General features: G+C 45.6%; 1 protein-coding gene across 2 annotated transcripts in view; it reads right to left on the bottom strand.

Moving 5' to 3' along the window:
• Positions 1–18418, bottom strand: part of fgd5a (FYVE, RhoGEF and PH domain containing 5a) — a 31794-nt gene extending 13376 nt beyond the window's left edge. Inside the window, exons 1-7 of one of the 2 annotated variants that reach the window (XM_035631998.2) lie at positions 17774–18418; positions 13214–15977; positions 6508–6625; positions 5519–5577; positions 5104–5134; positions 1750–1901; positions 1007–1163 (exon numbers count right to left, since the gene is read on the bottom strand). In XM_035631998.2, the coding sequence (XP_035487891.2) occupies positions 1007–1163; positions 1750–1901; positions 5104–5134; positions 5519–5577; positions 6508–6625; positions 13214–15977; positions 17774–17783 (3291 nt within the window). In that variant the 5' untranslated portion in view covers positions 17784–18418. The remainder of the gene's footprint in view (positions 1–1006; positions 1164–1749; positions 1902–5103; positions 5135–5518; positions 5578–6507; positions 6626–13213; positions 15978–17773) is intronic. The other variant, XM_035631996.2, reaches the window with a different exon arrangement.
• Between the last annotated feature and the right edge of the window lie 1443 nt (positions 18419–19861).

Below are 19861 nucleotides of genomic sequence, written 5' to 3'. Positions count from 1 at the left end.
CTCACGAACGCTCTCACACAGACGTCGCAGAATGTTCCGGAGATACTCCTGCTGTTGTGAACGTGTCTGATTCGGACAATCTCCTGCTGCGTTTGTCATAAGTCAAAGGCAAACTCCCCAATTTTCCAGACATTTTCCGGAGTTCATGTCTGAAAACGGCTATATGATGAGGAGCCTGCAGGGCAATGCTTTTACAATGAGCTGTGGCACATAATGAAGACACAAAATCCGCATAGAAAGAAGTTACAATTACCAAACAAAGACTTGATCATTATCATTTGCTACAGAGCACTTTTAACTCTGTCAGTGGTGAATCAATTCTATAGACACATATCTTATCTATTGGCTCTCTTAATATCCTGTCTTTTAGTTAAACAGTCGCTGGTATTGTTACCAGCACAGACCATATACGCCCCTATTCACAGAATGGATGAAGTGTAGATTGGGTGAGCCAGGAACACAATTCATGGACCGGTGTAATGGCATTAGACAGAGCCTTCGCTGAATTTCGATCCCTTCACCCAAATCCCACTCCCCAGCTCTCCGGGGCGCATCGCGGATGAAGAACGACTATTTGATGTCGAGTAGGTATAAAATATGTGAGCATGACAGTGGAAAGGTCAGTCCCGTGGAGAGGAGCGGGATAGAGAGGGTTTAAAAAAGGCCATTATCCCCCACGGAAGCAGGGCGACCAAAATATAAATGGAGAGCTGCTGAGCGAGTGCCAGGGGAAATACCAGGTCTGATCTCTGCTCTGTGAGAAACACCCACAAGGCTTTACTTTCCCTCCACAAACATGGAAACTGAACCCGAGATTTGAATATGTGACTGTCAAAACACTTCCCCCGTGAGGAGGATCTCTGGGTATCCTGCAGAGCTCCGAACGCGCACTTTGTTCATACTTTATGCATTTGTATTGAGAAAAACTGATGAAAACAGAAACAAATGCGACTCTTGGCAAGAAGACACAGTCCCAGCGACGACGGCGCTCTGTAGGACACTTTACCTCGAATTTCTTGACGATGCTGGCGAACGCCGGGTTGCTCCTGCAGCTCTCCTCCAGTAAGGACATGCTGCGATCATACTCGGAGATGTAGGTGTCAAACACGGCAAAGTCCTCCCGACGGGACAGAATCACATCCACCACCCTTTGGCTGTCCTCCCTTCACCGGGAGGAAAATCAAAGATGAAGCGCACGAATCCTTCAATACTCGCGCACTGTTTATTTTAATTAAGTAAGTCCGTGTTGTCAGTAAATCTGTGTCTGCTCTTGGCTCCTTTGCCCCTGACCAGTGTGAGATCAGTTTTCAGTTTTACACAGTTTTTCACAGTATGGATTAAGCAAATTAAATATTATGTCTCAAAAGGTTTGCTCAAGAGGTAGATGTTATCATGTTTGCACAGAGCCAGGCGTCTCAAATCTTTAATGCTAAGCTAAGGTAACCATTAAATATTTAGTAGCGAGAGTGACCTTGATCTGTTAATCTAGAGTTTTTTGAATTAGATCAAAAATTCAAGTTTATGCAGAATCCGCTACAGAACAGGTGCAAAGCCACCGGTTGAAGAAGACCTCTCTCTAACTATTAAAATATCCTGTTGTGCATTTCAAAGCTTGGTTAGGATAGTGTGAAGGGGGTTTTGTGAACATTTCAATACTTCATGCGAGTGAAAATACACCATTTTATATCACACCATGCGAAGACTGAACATGAGCTGGACTGAGAAGAATAAAATGTGGTGTGTTCTCACCACTGACTGATGCGGTCCTCCAGCTCGGTGAGGATGCTGCTGTGGAGGGAGTAGACTTGTGGGAGCACGCCCAGTATCTCCCCCAGCCTCTGCTCGTCCAGCAGCGGCTCCCCTTCCTCACCCGTCGCGGCAGCCACCGCTGACCTAAAGTCCTGCACGACAGGGGGGAAAACAGGATTTTACAAGGACCGATTTGACCAGGTGATGGGGCGGAAGAGAGTGAGAGAGGAACGGAGGAAATGGTTTTTGCGGGGATGGAAGGAGGAAGGGAGGCAGAGCCGGAGAGAAACGAGAGGGATGGAGGAATGAGGAATGAACTGGGGGAGAAAAAGGGAAGGAAGCTAGGTCAGATCCTCCTAAACATCCTTCCTGCCACCCTCCCTTCATATCGCTGCAGTACTTTGGGCTCTGTCCAGGCATTCAGGAAAGGCGGCGCTGCTCGCACAAGAGCTACACACCAGGTGCTGTTGCATAATGACCTTGGTACTGAATGACACGATGCTGTTTTGTACACAGTCCCCACTTTTTCATCTCTTTTGGACAAGGAGCTGAAAAAATTCGCTAATATACAGGGAGTGTAAGTCCATTGAGTGCACATAAAACATGTGCAACAGGCCTTAATAGCTGCAGCGTCAGTGACTAAGTGGACTGATGTGATGAGTTATGGCACATGCGAGTGAAAAACCAGGGGAGAGGTTATTCATCTACAAATGAAGACGAGATGAATGAAAGTAGATGAATTGTTAGGAGGCATCGACAGTTTTCTCTGTGGGCTTTTATCTTTCTCTGTACGAGCATCGTATATATAAAGCCCCGATGTGTCGTCAGCCCGCAGAGTCGTGTTCTGAGCAAAGCACAGGCATAAAACAAACAACGAGACGTCCCGGTTAGACGCGAGATAATGTGGTGCCACCAGGCGCTTCAGATCGGGCCGTACATCATGCACAATCGATCGTGCATGGGTTAACATTCATCATGTCTTCCGAGGAGAAGAACAGCTACTTTAACGACTCCGGTTGACTCGGCTACGACTCCTGTCTCCCAGGCTACACACACAAAAAAGGAAACAGGCACACACACACTTATAAAGCACACAAGCACTCCGATCCATGAATGAGAGGCGCTTCACTCTCCTTTTCGCTGGTCCACTCGCCACCTTATCCCTATTTTCCTCACGTAAGGTGGGTCAGAAAGCACAACTAAGCAGTCGGCTGAGCAGACCAGTCATGCTCGGTTATAAGTCAGCGCGGAGAATCTGTTCTGAGGTCACGGGTTGCGAACATGAAAAAAATAATAAGTCTGAGCGCTATATGCCGAAGCCGTTACAGGGAAAGTCGTTTAGAAGAGGAGCATGGCCTCCCTTCCTATGTGGAGACAGGGTCTGGAAATTCTTTGTATTCTTGTTATTCCTTATCAAACAATGGAACAATAGCTCATGCGTGCTGCTCACTTAACGCCCCCCCCCCCCCCCCCCCCCCCCCCCCCCCAAATCGTGTTTGTGCATGTTGTGCGGCTGGAGGGTTTCTGCATGACATCAGTCTGCAACAATCGGTAACTAATATCTCGACAGATATCTGCATGAAGTTTGGAGACCAATAAGATCCCGACATTGTACTTATGCATTATGCAAAAGAATGATGAAAACGCCTCCAATGTCACCTTTGAAAAAGGTGGCAAAAAGATTCAATTAGGTGATATGATAACGCTGAAGAGGAGAACAAGCCAAGGTGCTTAAAGTGAGAATTTGTGAAGACAGACAATTTGCGCTGGAAAATATTTTAGGCTACACTTTCTGAAGCACTGATGTCCAATCTCGACTTGCAGCATAATGTTTATGTCTACTTATTCATGCAGGGACTAATTAGAATAACTCAGCATCATGATGAGATTAGAGATTTATGATCATCAGAGGACTCCATTGTACAATATTTGCATTATTGCACATTACACAGAGCAGCTGCTTTTGTGCTCACAGCGGGCTTCCATAAATCACAGCGAGGGTCTGCACACATAAGAAATTCATCGATGACCTTATTCAAGGTTATAAAGTGCAGGCTGACTGATGGGCTTCTCCGGGTTCGGTGACTCTACCTGTCAGATTTGTACTGGAAACCATCACCGTAATAGCAACTCTCACCGACTATTCCTGAAGAGGCGCCGCCCGCCTCGCTCTTTCCTTTTTCATCCAAATTAAATGATTGTCTAAACAGCGTCACTGTCCACTGTGGCAGCGTCCTTCCTTGCTTCCGACTCTGCAGGGGTGTTGTCTTGTTTTGACAGGCAATGCGCGAGAGATGATGGAAACGGAAAATGACAGTTGGCTGTCACCTCTATCCTGACGTACCCACATTCGTTACTCCATTGAGAGGGGAATTCTCTGTTTTATGTCCAACCTTGTCATTAGGATCTCCTATCCTGCATCCGATGTCACCACAATAAAAAGGCCTGCCAGCCTTTTTTCACGACCTTTCGGTTGCAGATTGCCGGACAAGTTGCTTTTGTATCTACACATACAGTATCAGTTGAGCAGAAGGGATACGAGGAAAGCATCAGTAAAAGCGTCTGGCGAACGCAAGCAGCGTCATCTCACAACTGACCACACCAGAATACACGTCACCGTTTGTCAAGACCAGGAAGTTGATCCTGCTGCAACAACATTGATAAACCTGAGCACAGCCTGACAACAGAGGGGAGGAGGAGGAGGAGGCGGAGGAGGAGACAGAGACTGGGGAGCAGACACACTGGACATAATGTTATCATGGACTGGGCAAGCAGCAAAAGTGTAATTGTGCCACTTTTAAAAAGCCCACCGCCACACCTACTTCTGGTTCCAATAAACCAAGATGGCGCTGGTAAACATGCTAAATGAGAATACGAGCGCCTCATCCATTCTGCATCACCGGCCGTCCGAGGTCCCCTGCCTTACTGAATGCTGGTGTCTTGGACAAACAGAAATCACCTTTACAAATCTTTACAAAAATTAAGTTTTGCTCTCTGACAAACAGTGAGCGGGGTAGGTGCGCTTATACATAAGAATGGGGAAGTTCAATTATTGAGAAAATGTGGTGCAAATGGAAAGGGCTGTTTGACGGCAAGATAAAGCAGCGGAAATATATAATTTATAACTTCCCCCTAAACTGATATTGTTGTCTCTGCTGCTGGTCCTGTCCACTGCAGTGTATGACTCATTCGCTGTGCCGGTTTCTCCGAACTGGAAACCAAAATCTACTGCAGGTAATAAACTGACGACGGATGAGGACCTAATATAAGCTCTGAACTATCCCTTTAATAAGCCTTGACGCAGGAGGCATATAAAGCGAATGTGACATGGTGCGGCAGGAAAGGTATTCTTACCTCTTGAAGGTACTTGATGGCGCTGACGTGTCTGCAAAACAAAAATAGAGGACATCAACTCAACTGTTAAAAGGAATTTAAAACCTTCCACACAACGACATTAATCGAAGAAGTCTCATTAAATGATTTGACTTATGCATGATGAAAAAAACGACATCCAAAGAGTGGTTAAGTGAGTAGCAGGGGCAAGGGCAAGGGGCAACGGACACGTCTGTGATGGGCGGTCAGTTACTGTGCAGGGCCCCTCGTTGAATTTGCTCGGGAGCAGGAGAGATGTGGTTGGAAGGAATATAAATAGCGCCAGAAAAAAAAAAGAAAGAAAACCATCAGATTTGGATGCAGCGTGTCTGTGTGTGTGATGACATGCAGGAGAGAGCGGTGCAAATGGGGGAATTCCTCTGGCGCAGTTGCTCACAATCTCTCTGAGTCGACGAGCTCTTTGGCGACGTAGAACGCCCGGGACCGGCCATCAATCTGCGTGACAAGGAGGGAGAACGGTGGGAGATGAATGAACACAGCTAATGTTTAAAGGGTCTCGGCGGGCACTTACTCCTCTCAAACATTAATAGGAACCGCTCTGGAGCGGCCAAGGAGACGAAAAAGCAAATTCACTTCTTTCTTTTTTTTTTTTTTGCTGTCAAAATAAGACTGATTATTTCATTACAGTGCAGCACAGACATGAAGCCTCGCTCACACACAGGACTTTTAAATTCAGATGCATTATGTATGAGAGGCTGTGTGTGTGGTGACAAGAACGCTGCCCATTGATTTAGAGGCTAATCACAGGGACACAAAAACTTCCAAGCCAAAACATAACATCGGAGCCATTTAAAAGGGGGTTTACTGGCAAAGGCTCCGGTGCTTTGTCGGCGTTGTTATTTCCTATGTGGGGTATTTCACAAATACTGCATGAAAGGCACTGATGCTCATTTCCTCGAAAAGCAAAACAAAACACACTTCCATTAAATGAAACGCTTTTTGAGGCCAACTGAAATCTATCTGGTCCTCTTCCTTTTTGTTGTTTTCTCTCCAATTTATTGTGTTTTTCCTTTGAAGAAGAAATCGAACGAGGAAGTGCTGGGAGTGATGGGAGCAAGGGCCTGCTGTTATTGTGGTGGCAGCAGGACGGGCGGGGTCCAGATCTGAGCTACTGTAAAATGGCTGCATTCTACTGTACGGAAGTCGTGGGAGTTTGAGGCGATACAGTACAACTAGCACATCCGTGGAGGTAAAGTTCATTCAGTGTCTAATGAATCACTGTAGACCTGTTTATATCTCATAGTACACGCAAACTCTCCTTTTATTTTATATGATATGATGTCATTTTAGTTCAAATCTGTTCAAGGAACGGAATTAACCCCCCATACCGTGGACTTCTCTTTGTCTCTGTATCCCAAATCTCACCTGTCGGTCAAAACTCTGCTCCCCCACCCCCTCTTCTTCCTCTGAGGTACGGCCATGGTCCTCATCCGCTGACAGCCCAGCAGAGACGGGGTTCATTGGGAAAGGCTCAGTGTAGGCACTGCCAAAGGGAGAGAGGACAGTATGAATACAGCATATGTAATAGTATAACAACAAACATGCAAGAATATCTTCAACTGGGAATACAGTGCAGAGAGGACACACTTAGAGGAGGATACACATTCCAAATGGCACATTTACAGCTAAAAGTCATATATTGTATGCTATCTTTGGAGCAGCATATGCTCAAAACACTGAGCAATATACCAAGTCTGCCGTTAATACATGTCTTCCCTTTTCCTGTGTGCGTCTCTGAACAATTCCACTCCCCACGTGGTGTCCTCTAGTGGCACAAGTGCTTATCCCTTTCTCGATTCGCTCTCCTCACAGACGGCACAGTTGTGTACGTACACGCGTTATCCTTTTGTGTGCTGGCGCACCTGAGGGGGTTACGCTGTAGGTCAGTTCACGTGTAATCCCTTTAAATGTTACCTGTGGTAATTATTAATCTCCTCCGGCCCATTAAGACCCATTCAGTGTGTTTGACCTAATTCACTGCCAGGAGGATAAATGGACAACAGCACGTTTTGTGAAAGCACCTATAAGCCTGCCGAAAAAACAGGGCAGAAGGTAGATATTATTATAGTTTTTGCGAAGTACGTCATATAAAATTTTGCATAAATGGAGAAACTGCAGCAGAGTAGCAACATGTGGAGAAATGTAAAGGACACTTTGGTGTCTGCTGTTGTGTGTATTGAGTGGACAGTTAGTACTGCACTGCAATGGAATATGGAATAAAGCAAAATAATATATCATGTTAAACTGACTTATAATGTTAAAAGAAAAACAATCCCTTTTTGGAATTAATGCAACTATCACTTTCTTAATTTATTGACTTAACACTTACTTAGGTGCAATATCACCTGGACTTGCTCTGCATTCTGCTCATTGAGGTAAAACTTAAAGCCTATGTCAATTTCTGTTATTCAAAGATTTATTTCAACAAATCCATGGTTGTCTATGACTAAGTTCATTTTAAGGGACGGACTTTTAAAAAAATGATTCATTGATCAGCGGTGTGAAATGTTTCGAGTCAATGTTTGACTGATCATCCACAGGATTACACTAGACAAAACAATACAACTGATCCAGGAATGGAAAGTGTTTTGTGAGGATTTCTTCCCAGGTATTATAAATATCAACATAGATATGCGATAGAAGTGGGTTTTGGTCAAATGAGCCACATTGAGATTTAGGAAGTTGTGATTGTGAAAAAAATCAACTAATCAGGAAAATAACTGGCACATTAATCAATATTGAAAAGCCTAATGCCTTATAACTTTCACCTTCTGGTTTGAACAAAAACAATAAAATGTGTAAAGGAGACAGTGTCCAAATAAGATCATCCAAACTTATACAGACAACCTCTCAATTATTTAAACAGACTAACACACACACAGCCCCCCACTGCTCGGAGACCAAAGGTTAACAGAGTTACCCAGTGGACTTAATCTCCATTCAAACATTCAGTACTGGTACTTCAGGAGCTTCACACTCACACGCACGCACGCACGCACGCACGCACGCACGCACACACACACACACACACACGGCCCTGTTGGGTGGGCTGGAGTAAGCACCTACAGCCCATTACTCATGGTTGACCTCAGTAGACAGGTCAACCTGGTGTGGGCTCCTGGGCGATGTCGGGAAGTGAAGCTTAGGAATGAGTTCAAAGAAGCGTTTTCATTCTTAAGCTCTGATTTATTGTCCGAGTGAGGGGACCTGTTCTGCGTGTCCAAGAGAAAAACGCTTTACCGGGAATTCTCACTTTCACCTTTTCACCTTCAGCCGTAAACAGCACAATCTTGGAAAACAAACATATTGTAAAGCTTTTGTTCTGTAATGTAAGGTTGTTGCCAACTTAGAAAAGAACATGATACATTAAAAAAGTAATTGCTCTAAATTGTTTAATTCCAGTCATTTACAGTAAATGATTGGACAGACTGGACAAAGTAACATAGTAACACATTTTTACTGGAAAAATGTGCTGTCATACAGTAGCTTACAGTGTAAATTAACCATATTTAAACATGCAAATGAGAGTTTTTGTAATATTATGTGAAAAATAAAATCATTAAGGCAATGCTCGTATGCCTGCTGAATGCAGTGTCTTTTAAAACAAAGTTTATTCTACCATGTCAAATTCAGCAGAGGACACAGTGACTCTGTGTAAAAAGACCCGCACACTTCCAGTCTCCTGTGAATTTGCTGATGCCTTTTATATGCAATTCAATTGAGCTAAGCATTGAGTATTAAAATATATATTAGAAGCAATCATACAGGCCTTTTCCCCAATTATAATGGCACTATTATAGCAACTAGGAGCAGCTGAATAGGTTCATTAGATGGCTAACTATAGATGACTTTGATACTAATGGGCGGATTAAGAGAATTGGAGACGTTTTTAATTGTTTGCTGCTCTTAGTGATGATGATTACACGTAGCCCGTGGCTGTTGTGCTGCTGCTGTTGTGACAGAGTGTGGTGAAGTGATTTGTGACGATGCTGGTGCTGTGACTGCTGCTGCCTCGCCTGTGATGTGATAGAAGACGGCTTAATAATAACAACTCGACATCACGTGGTAGGCTGTGCTTCGGGGCCCACATACTGTATGCATAATACAATAAACTCTGCTCGCCGGTTTTCCGTTGGTTTCTCCTCTACGTATCTGTTCCAAGAAAGTCAGATGTACACTTTGGGTACATGAAGCGGAGAGAGGAGACATTCCTGACCCAACTGCGGCAACAAAAACAGCAGACCTGGCATTCCTGAAGGGACTACACCTCCTCTTATTGTTCAAGGGAGAGGTCTGGGAACCTCCACCCCACCACTCTGACCCCATTCTCCCCCCCTCATCCTATCTGTCCTCCCCATTCTCCACCTCCCTGCCTCCCGCCAGAGCCCCACCCTCGTCCTGCATTTCCTGTAAACAGGCTGGTGGGAAGCTCCGAGGCTGGACGCTTTCCTCCCCGGGGGATGACCTGGCAATGACCTCAGAGCGACTGGCACCAGGCATGGCAGGCCAACGACACGCCCTGTCCACCACCTCGCCACACAGCCACCACCCAGTACAACAATGTACTTAAGATGGCTCCCTCATCACTATTAACACTAACATAACAGTGGGTGGAGGAGCTGTTGTACGGGGGCCATGGCTGGCCCTTTGGAATCACGCTGAAGAGGTTGATGTTGGAATGTTTGACGTGGAAATGACGCCAAAGGGTGAGCAAGAGATGAACAATTTCACTTAGCCGGAACTTCTCAAAGTTGACACAAAGGGCACTTCATGGTCTGTGAGTTGAGCACAATCACAAATCGTGGCCTTTTTCTTTGCTTTTTCAACACTCATTTGTTGCTACGTTGCTACCGGGCAAGGACAGTTCTGCTGAGACAGCATGCTTAGCACGAGCCTCCTGTTTTGATTAAGCAGCACAGAGGTGTAAATTAATGTGCATGCACACATGCACACTTTCGCCTGCAAACAAGCACCGCGGTTATGCCTGGGTTGAATCATTAGTGTGAAATTTCTTTTTCCCATTGTACACTGTGGTAACTTGCTAATGAACATGTCTCTTTGCTTAGCGCGAATGCTTGTGCCGAGGTGTAGTCTGAATGGTGCTATACATTAATCACACAAGTGGAGACAAGCCGAGCCTGTGGCACGGCAGCTTTGCAAGTCTGCTTTAAAATGCGTCTCGGCTACTGTAGGCATGGCCCTTTTTTGTGTGCAGTGTTCTGGGGCCATTCAGTCATTTAGGCCTCGCCAAAAACAAATCCACTGTTTCTCTTTGGGTCCACAGCCACGTTGGCTGTTGAATTTGTTCTCAATAAATCACTGCCATCATCAGCTATAGGCACTCTGGCACAGAGGCAATGTCAAGCTTTGAACAGAGTTTAGCGCAAGATGTACACACAAAGACAAGGACAAACACCTACACTACAACAGCTATTTTGGGCGCACATGTACACACATATATGCGTTCAAATAAACATAAAGCCGGCCCACACAGACACTCCAAAGAGTGGCCCTGGCAACAGAGGCGTCTCCACGGGGAATGCGGTGAAAGCGAGGTGACAGGACAGATAGGTCCTTTGCATCACTGTGAGCGGTGTGAGGTCATCTACCACACAATAAGCCACGTCGATAACATCACTGAGAGAAAGAGAGCCCTCAGTGAGGGACCATTGTCTGGGAAATGGAGAGAGCTTCAAATGTTGTGATTTAAAGAATCCATTTTCCAAGTGCACACTGGACATGAACAGGGGCGAAATCGTGTTATAGCGACTGTGGCACAGAATGCCCGGAGGGGAGGCAACCTCGAGCTTTATGTTTGTGATAAATGTATTTAAATTATATGAACTGCAAGCTGAGCCAGGCAAAAAATTGTCATGAAAGGCAGAATCTGCAAAAATAAAACTGTGAAATGAGCAGCAGTTAGCTGCACAAAGGACAGCACAAGAAATAAAAACAAACTGAGGCAGAAGCATTTTGCCCCAGGATTACCTAAAAGCCTTTAAGGGAGCTCTTGCTATTGATCCATCTGTTTGACTGCACACAGGCCATCAAACACAAGAATTTTATGAAGACCGGGGGAAGACTGTGGCCCATTGTGGCTGAAGCTGTGGCACAGGCCAATGTAATTTGGTATAGCCTGACCGCGGTGATTCCTCACTATCCCACGCTGCCGTAAATCCCGCGGCCCCTCCAGGGTCCAATGAAAGAGAAGCACTTGGGAGAAAGCTACTTTAATAAAAGCCTTCCTAAACTTAACCATAAGTGTCAGGTACAGGAGAGCAATTACACCAGAACTGCTCCTGCTCCCTTTCTCCCGGTCTCGCGTCCCCCTCCCCCTCTTGTACCTCACTTTATCGCCCTACTCTTTGTTTTCTGACTCTCCGTCTCCCTCTCTTAACACATCCCCTCCCCGTGCACTCTCACCTTTTTTTTCCTCAGCCATCTCAACTTCCTTGTGTTAAAAGAACACCCCCACATATTTTCACTTTTAATTGCAGTCCATAATTACTTTCTCTGGTGTGAATATCCCGTGCTTAGTAAGCCACCCATGTTCCATCACCTCAGACTTGCAAAGGAAGCAGTGGCACCAGATGTGACCTCTAAATCTTCCCAATGAAGAAACACAGGTAAGCTCTCCCACACGCACTGTCCATTTTTCCAAAGCCAGCGGTGCCTGACACGGCAGGCTGCTCATTTCTCACCGAGACACTCTGTAAGAAGAGGCAGATCCAGTTCTACTCAGCCAGGTGAGCACTGCTCATCTGAGATACAGTGTAAGAATAATCTGTCAAATGCTCAGGGGCCAAGATTACCCCTGTGAGCGGTTAGGGCCAGGTCTAACACTTCAAAACTGGTTCCAGAGATGAAAAGTCTAACCTGTTCCACAGCCTAGAAAGAGTGAAATTGACTTCTATTGTCTAATCAGTTTCCCCGTTTAAGAGCCTGGAGAGGCCGACAGAAACCAGGCAGAGTCACACTTAGTTTAAGTTCTTTCATAAAACGGGTAGTTCAAATCAAGCGGTCTGATTGGTTCATAGGCTGGTTCATGGCTATGACGTTGAATCAGTTTGCACAGGTCTGCATCACTCCGCAACTGAGGAAGTAACGGCGTAAGTAGACGCGGGTAGCGACGGAGTGAAGTTGAGGAAACTTACGAGCGGTCAAAGCTCACGGTGAGCTTGAATGGCGTTTATGCTCTCCTGAGCCACCTCCACCCTCACATTCATATTAGACCACTAATATAAGACTGCAACTGATAGTTGTTTGAATTGTTCATCAAGTAGCCAATTATTTTTTTGATTCATTGATTTACTGTTTTGTAAAATATCATAAAAAACTGAAACTGTATTGTCCCAGGGTCCATGTGGGCTTCTTTAAATACGAAAAAACTGAAAAAATTGGCCAAATAATGAATCTGTTTTAAAAAAAAAGAGTGGCCTACTCATTTTCTGCCAATCAGTGTATCTATTATTTGACTAATTATCTAATTGATTAATAAGATCATGGATAACTAGTTTATGTAATATTGCATAAAAGGTTTATTACGCTTTTCTAGTTATATCGACCACTCAAAACGTGTTTACAATTGACATTCCCCCATTCACACACACATCAGTCAGCCATCTCATTCAATCACTGCCGGGCACAGTCGTCAGGTGCAATTTGGGGTTCAGAGTCGAGTACACTTCCGGAATCAAACCGACCCTAAGTGGACAACCCACTGTATGCCCTGAACTACAGTACACCCACGTTTGTGGTAAACAGCCATGTAGAAGGCTTTGGATTCATTTGCCCTCAGATATTTTCCCCTGAAACACAGTGTAGTTGAATTGAATTACACAGCATTGGTGGTCGTAGCATTGGGGGGAAAAAAATCCGGGATCTGCAGCTACACTGTCACTAGTTTTCAAATAGAAGTTTCCTGAGAAGAAGTATTTATCCATCTACAATGAGGTCTGTGGCTTATCAAGAGTTGAAAGCCATTCAACTCTACTATATATGTATATATTTATTCAAGGTTTGCTTGACATGATTCAAAACCATTTTAAATCATTTTGAATGATTACTATACCTTTCAGTGTCTTCTTTCGATGTCTGAGGTTTGCTGTCAATCCCAGGGAAACTGTTCATATCCACATAGCCATCATTTTCATTGCAGGCAGCTGTGTTGCGGTTTGGATCTTCAAAAAACTCAGTCACTGTGTGGGATCTGGTGGGCCTGCCTGGGATCTGAATGTTCTCGTAGTCCGAGCTCATGGCTGGGATGTTTTCGTAGTCTGAGGTGTCTGCACTGGGGAAGGAGATGGAGCGTGGTTTGGTCAAAGGCAGCGGCATGGCAGAGCGGCGGGAGCGCTCCTCAAATGACTCCACTCGGGAAACACCCCTGCCATAAAATTTGGGGTCACCTTTCCTCCTCTGGTGGACATTGTCAAGGACAAAGCTGGATGGCAGGTCTGAAGGACGCTGATGGGGGTTCACTATGTGTGACTGGAGCTGAGGTGAGCTGCCGGTGCTCCTACGATCAAGCTCAATGACTCTTGATGGGCCGTGGTGGCTGGACTCAGAGGAAGAACGTGAGGAGCGGACACTTACATCACTGAAACCCTTCGAATCTGTCTTCCTCTTGAACTTGAGCGCCAGAAAGCGTTTGAAGGAGGATTTCTTCTTCTTAGGTAGGTCACTGGGTTCATGCTGGATTAGCAGGGATGGGGAACTCTTGGTGACTGGTCGTTTAGTGATGTATGCCAGCTCAAAGGGCGGAGGGATGTCCACTAGAGAAGTTGGTGTGGAAACACCACTGGACGATTGATGGCTACGCTGGGAGAAGCTCCCAGACGAGGTTATGACACATGGGAGTGAAAGGGTATCATCTTTCCTCTTCATCCTGATCTCATCCCTCAGAGATCGCTTGATCTCCGTTGGGGTTTTCAAGGACAATTCTGGACCCTCTGCAGACCGGGAGTATAACAAGAGGCGGCGAGAGTTCATAGACGGGATCAAACTGTTGACCCCAGGCGGCTGTGAATGGTTGAGCGGTTCCCTGTTCTTATCCAAGGCCACTGAACAATAGTCATGAGTCTGGTACTCTGTCCCTGTCTCTTCTGGTACAGTTTCTGGCACATAACCTGGAACTTTTCCAGAATAAGAGCGTGACCGTGAGACAATAGTTTTCCTATCCAGTGTTACAAAGTTCTCCCCCTCTGAGTCGAACCCCGCCTCTTCGTAAATATGCTCTTCGCTGTCGGAGTCTGTGTCTTCATAGTAAGGCACAATATGGCAGTCTAGTTCCTCAATGTCTTCTTCAAAGGCCTCTGTGGTGTGGGCGAACACCACTCTGTTGGTGAGCTCTGGGGCGCGGCCCAGGTCTAGTTCCACTGGCACTGTAATGTTGCACAGCCTGAGGCGAGGCTGACAGCTTTTTCTCTGGCTGTGGAAGGACTGCTCTCGTTTGGCTGTTCTCTCTTTTGCACTTTTTCCTTTGACATGTTTCTTTTCCCTTTCATCCTCTTCCTCATCATCGTCGCCTATCTCGACATAATCCTCTGATGAGACACACTCCAACTGCTCGGATTCATCTGCTTTGGGACACAGAGAATCGTCAATGTCTGCATACTCATCTGTTGACTCACTGTCCTTTACATTGTCTTTGTGCTGATTTGGCTCCTCGGTGCCCTCCTCAGTCTCAATCTGCTCTGAGAGGGCCTGCTTATCCTCTAGCTTGTCCACATCATCTGATGACACATAGTAAGGTTCCTGGCTAGAAGCACCTGGCGTTTGCAGTTCACCTGAGGGTTTGTCATCAGTATCATCCTGACTCCACTCAGGGTCAGCGGTGTCGGTCATATCTCTGGGAACAGCTTCTATGACTGAATAAGGCCCAAACACATCCTCCGTGCTCGACGTGAATCGAAAACATCCAGAGACATCTTTGGTGGCCCTTTCTGGTTGCCACACTTCCACATCCCCGGTTTCAGCTGGGTCACATGACTCACATGTATCACTAGCATCATCCGTGGCGCCAATCACATCGTAGGGATACTCCTCGGTTACAGTTGGAAGCACGCAGAATCCGAATGCAAATCCTTCGGCTTCCAGCTCAGTCTTGTCTTTGTCACAGTGCAAATCGTCCTCACTTTGGTCACTGCCTGGTTCATTAAGTCCAATGTCATTGTCCTTATCACCCTGACTGAGCGACCGCGTTTGATCGAGGGTTTGCCCGTCTACATTTTCATCCGAGAGTCCTGTAGAATCACAGTGTACATCAGTCTTTTTACAAAAACTCTGTTGCTCCCCTTCCTCCTCCTCTAATGCCTCATCCCCTGTTTCAGTCAGAAGAAGAGAGGGTGTGGATGTATCCTCATCATCTGTGTGATTGCCACCATCAGGCTGGTTCAAGTCATTGTCAGTGTTTTCCTCTTCAGTAGTGTCAACAGCAGAACCATCATCTCCTTTGACTGTGTCCTCAGAGGCAATGCTGTCTGTGTCGGCATCATTATATAATACGTCTGCTTCTTTTACCTCTACCCCCTCCTCTTTGTTATCGTCTCCTCGGCCATTAGCCTCAATTCTCTCCTCTTTGTCGTGATTCTCCTCAACCATCTCATGGAGATCTTCTGTCTCCCCCTCAGAGTGAGCCAGGTCTCCGTTGCTGAGGCTCTGTGTGGGACAGGACTCTCCCCGTGGGAGAGACTCATACAGGGGTCTTGGTTTGGGGGCGACAGGAGGCTTCGGACCATGGACGCGGGGACACGGCCTGGACATCAGCTTGGACTGTACTTTGATGGTAAGATGACTGTGGACCTTTGGCTGTGGGACTTGCAGTGGATTTTGAAAATCTGTACAAAAGAGAGTGAAAGGTATTTAAATAAGCTGCAAAACCACACAAATAACATTTTTTATTTTTGTACTTTTTACTGTTTACTTAGGGGTAAATTCATGGGCCATTTATCTATGTAGAATGAGGAAGGCCAGAATTGCACAGCAGTCGGTGACATACGGAATTCTGCAGGGGACATTATCAGCAGGAAAAACAACAGAGTCACAGGGTACTTACAGGAGGAACAATAACATCTCCCTGTCTGGGAAATGACACATAGGTCGGTCCCTTATAGCGGGACCTGATAAACCACCAATCTAAGTTTTAAAGATGATTTCATAATCATTCCACACATTGAAATATAACAACACATAATAACATAAGGGCCGATTACAGTGCATGGCAATCCTCTAATCATTCCTAATTTTGACATCTTACTTTTTAATTTACACTTAAACATTAAAAAATGTAAAGTCATTAAAGAGTACTGCCTTCAAAATTTGGAATTGGTCATGAGACACACCCACACTTAACAAAGTGTGCACGCCCCTCGTCTCTTCCTGTTATTTAGTACCTGCCCTGACGCACATCCTATTAAACCCTGTGTGCACTTTGGCTATCTCCAAGTGTTTTCTCTCCCGCCTATCTCTTGCTCTCTCAAGACATCAGTCTGAATGTGTATTTTTTTTTTGAGAGAAAATGTCATTCACTCTTCCCACACTGACAGGTACATATTTCTTCCCTCCACTAATGTCCCCACACTCTTCCTTTTAAAAGTTCCAGGTTCCACTACCAGCGGAGCCCCCTTCCATGACTCCACACAGGATGTCCAAGGGGGGAAGGACATTAACAGCATGGCCCCTCATCACTCCGCCATGAACCTCTCCAGGAGTGTGCATTTTCTCAACACAAATGGACTTCCTTCTTGTCATTCTTCCCCGATTGTCACGAAAAACACACACACACACACACACACACACACACACACACACACACACACACACAAACACACACTTTTGGGGGGAAAAGGTCTTTTTGAGTGCGTCAAAGAACAATAAAACTGGGAGAGAAAACAAGGGTCCCGGTCTGACAAAGCACGCAACTGCAAACAACAGGATATGAATTATGCAACAAGAATTCAATTAAAACAAATGTTTCTAAAACAAAGGAAGAGATACACACTGGGACATTGGCTGTGCCAAAAGTACAGGATATGATTTCAGACTGCGTCCTCATGAAACGTCACCTGTCAAATAATACAAATCTAAAGTGGCCAAGTTGTGGGATGAAATTGGATTTAATTGTTAAGAATAAAACACAAACCACACACCAGAGAACCATTTCTCAACTGCACTGTGCAGACAGGTGACCTACTGAAGGCTATGGTTCTGTCTGCTTTCACAGATTATAATCCCCAATCTAACCTGGATACAGAACATGTTTCCAGTGCAAAACTTCAGTGAAAGCAAATTAACTTTTAGTGATATATAGATTTATACCTCTCTACAAAGTAAATTCATGTTGTGAATTGATTATCCCACTATAATTGTCGTTATGGGGGAAATTATGGGCGACTCAAATCTACAATCAATCATAGTGACGATGTGATTTTTATCATTTGATCAATGGAATAACTTGTTTCAAACACTACTTGTGTTTGCATTTTAAATAAGTGGAAGGTGAACAGGTATATGCATAGACACACACAATGCGCGCAAAAACGCTCGTTCCACTCTGTTCTCGCTGTACAACAACATCTAAAGTTTGGTTTCTGGACTCTCCTCCGACGTGAAAAATGAAAGATTTGCGACCCACCTGCGTTCATCGTGGGACATCATCATCCCCGGGACCCGACAGTCATCCTCTTGGTTCCCCGCACCGGCGGCGGCGCCTCCGAACGACGCGGTAACTTAATCCAAACACGAACACGCCGCCGCTGCGGGGAAATCACTCTGCGTTTTGGGGGGGAGTTGAGGAACATTTCATCTTGTTGTTGTTGTTTGCTTTTTTTGTTTTCCTCCCCCCGTGGAAATCTACTTGTGGGAGACGCCGGTGCTCGCAGAGTGGGCAGCTGAGCTTTCAGCCGGCGTGCATCTCCAGCGCCGATGCTGCGTTAGACGAGTGGTGCGCTCCTGTGTGGAGACGGGAGGTGCTGCTGCGCGCTTCCTGAGGCAGGACTACAGGCTGCAGCGACGTGGAGCGACAACCAAAGTCCCCCTCCTCATGTTCCTGGCCATGCACATCCTTTTATCTCAGAGTATTAGTGGACTATTATATTCTCATCTATAGCCATGTCTTGTTCCACGACTCTGCTCCACAGATGCTGTGCAGCCAGCGGTGCCATATAGGGGCTATTCTGCAGGGATTGAATTGGACCAAACCCACGCAGTAGAGGAGATTAGGAACATACATGTGCCACACTTAATCCACAGTGGTTTCACTGCGTTGACTTACCGCTTCAAATCTGCAGCTATACTGTCTTTGTACAAAGAATATTATTTTTCCTTAAATCACATCTGTCCAGCTGCTGCATGTCCCTACACCGGTAAACGAGTTAAGACCCATGTTACATGAGCTTTTTGAACTGTGCCATGACATAGTTCTCATGCTTGGAGTGACTGGAACATACTGCATGGAGATGATTATAGTCAGAAATAATAGAGCTGAGATTCCTCTAACTGTTTTCTCTAACATGTTTTGCTCGTGGACTACTTCCGGAACCAGAACCATGTGCATAGAAAAGGTCCCTGAAAGCAGTTTCCAAAAACAGTTTCTCTCGGACACCAAAGCTTTTGCTCTTGGCCCGGGGCTTCCTGGCGCTTCATCTGTTGCATGATTGAATGAATGCAACCCTTTAAAAACCTTTTCTTCATAACAGGAAACTGCTCTCCCCGTTTCCTGCACAACAGGCAACACTTCCTTAGCAACAGATGGGAATGGCTGCGGCGTTAACCCCTTCGGCTGGTGCTTGTGCAGAGCCTGGCGGTTCGAGGAATGGACGAGCCCCACTCGTTGTTGGGCTTTCAAGGACAGAGACACCTTGGGCAGCACACGGGCTGGGATCGTTGCCCACTTGGGGTCTTTGATTCGACAGCTCCCAATGCTGGTTAAACGCCCCCACATTGGGATGGGAATATCTCACCTCTGTTTCCCCCCCCTCCTCTTCTACTCTCCTACACACTTGAAGGTCACAAAAACACCTGAGGGATTTTTTTTTGCAGGAGAGCCGAAGTGGATGGTGATCTAGGAGAGAAGCACAATAAAAGGATCAGCTGTGCTGTATCGCTGCGGGGCTCTGGTCCTGACTGCTGCAGCAGCACGCTGACCCATACATTATACACACAGCTAAATTCCCATTCCAGATGGTTTAGTGCAGGAAGGATTGGGCTCTGCTGCAGGTGCAGAGCTCTATCACACACTAAGGCTGCATGGTTGGAGAGTGTTGAGTTCATAATCACCTCATGCAATCTTTGCACTTGCATGAGGTCATCTCATTAAATTGCCGTGCGCAATGACATATTTCTAAATTATTTAGCATGTCACTAAAGGGGATAAGTATTGATTGTGAAGTAATTTGTGTTCAGGAGGGAACCATTGTGTTCGCTGCAGTAACTAAGCGCTTCATTTGTGTAAATAGGACGCTGAGTAATGTATTTTCCAAAACAATTCAATCAGTGTGACTCAGTTGTTTTGTTTCCCTCTGTTACAGTGTGATGCTGTATTAACTGTTATGGAGTGTTGAAGCCAAGACACTTTTTAATGTGTCAGTAGTAGCACATTTATAGCTGCCATAAAGTCGCCTTTTGTTTTTGAATATGAGTGACTAAAGATAGCTCTGCTCTGGCACTGCCAAGTTTGCCTCTCAAGCGTATTCTACTTATAATATGAGTCTTTTTTCTTGTT

Source organism: Scophthalmus maximus, chromosome 6 (genome assembly GCF_022379125.1).
Source record: "Scophthalmus maximus strain ysfricsl-2021 chromosome 6, ASM2237912v1, whole genome shotgun sequence".
In the NCBI taxonomy this organism is placed as follows: Eukaryota; Metazoa; Chordata; class Actinopteri; order Pleuronectiformes; family Scophthalmidae; genus Scophthalmus; species Scophthalmus maximus.
The sequence above is the reverse complement of the archived record's forward strand: the minus strand, read 5'-3'. Positions and strand labels throughout refer to the sequence as shown.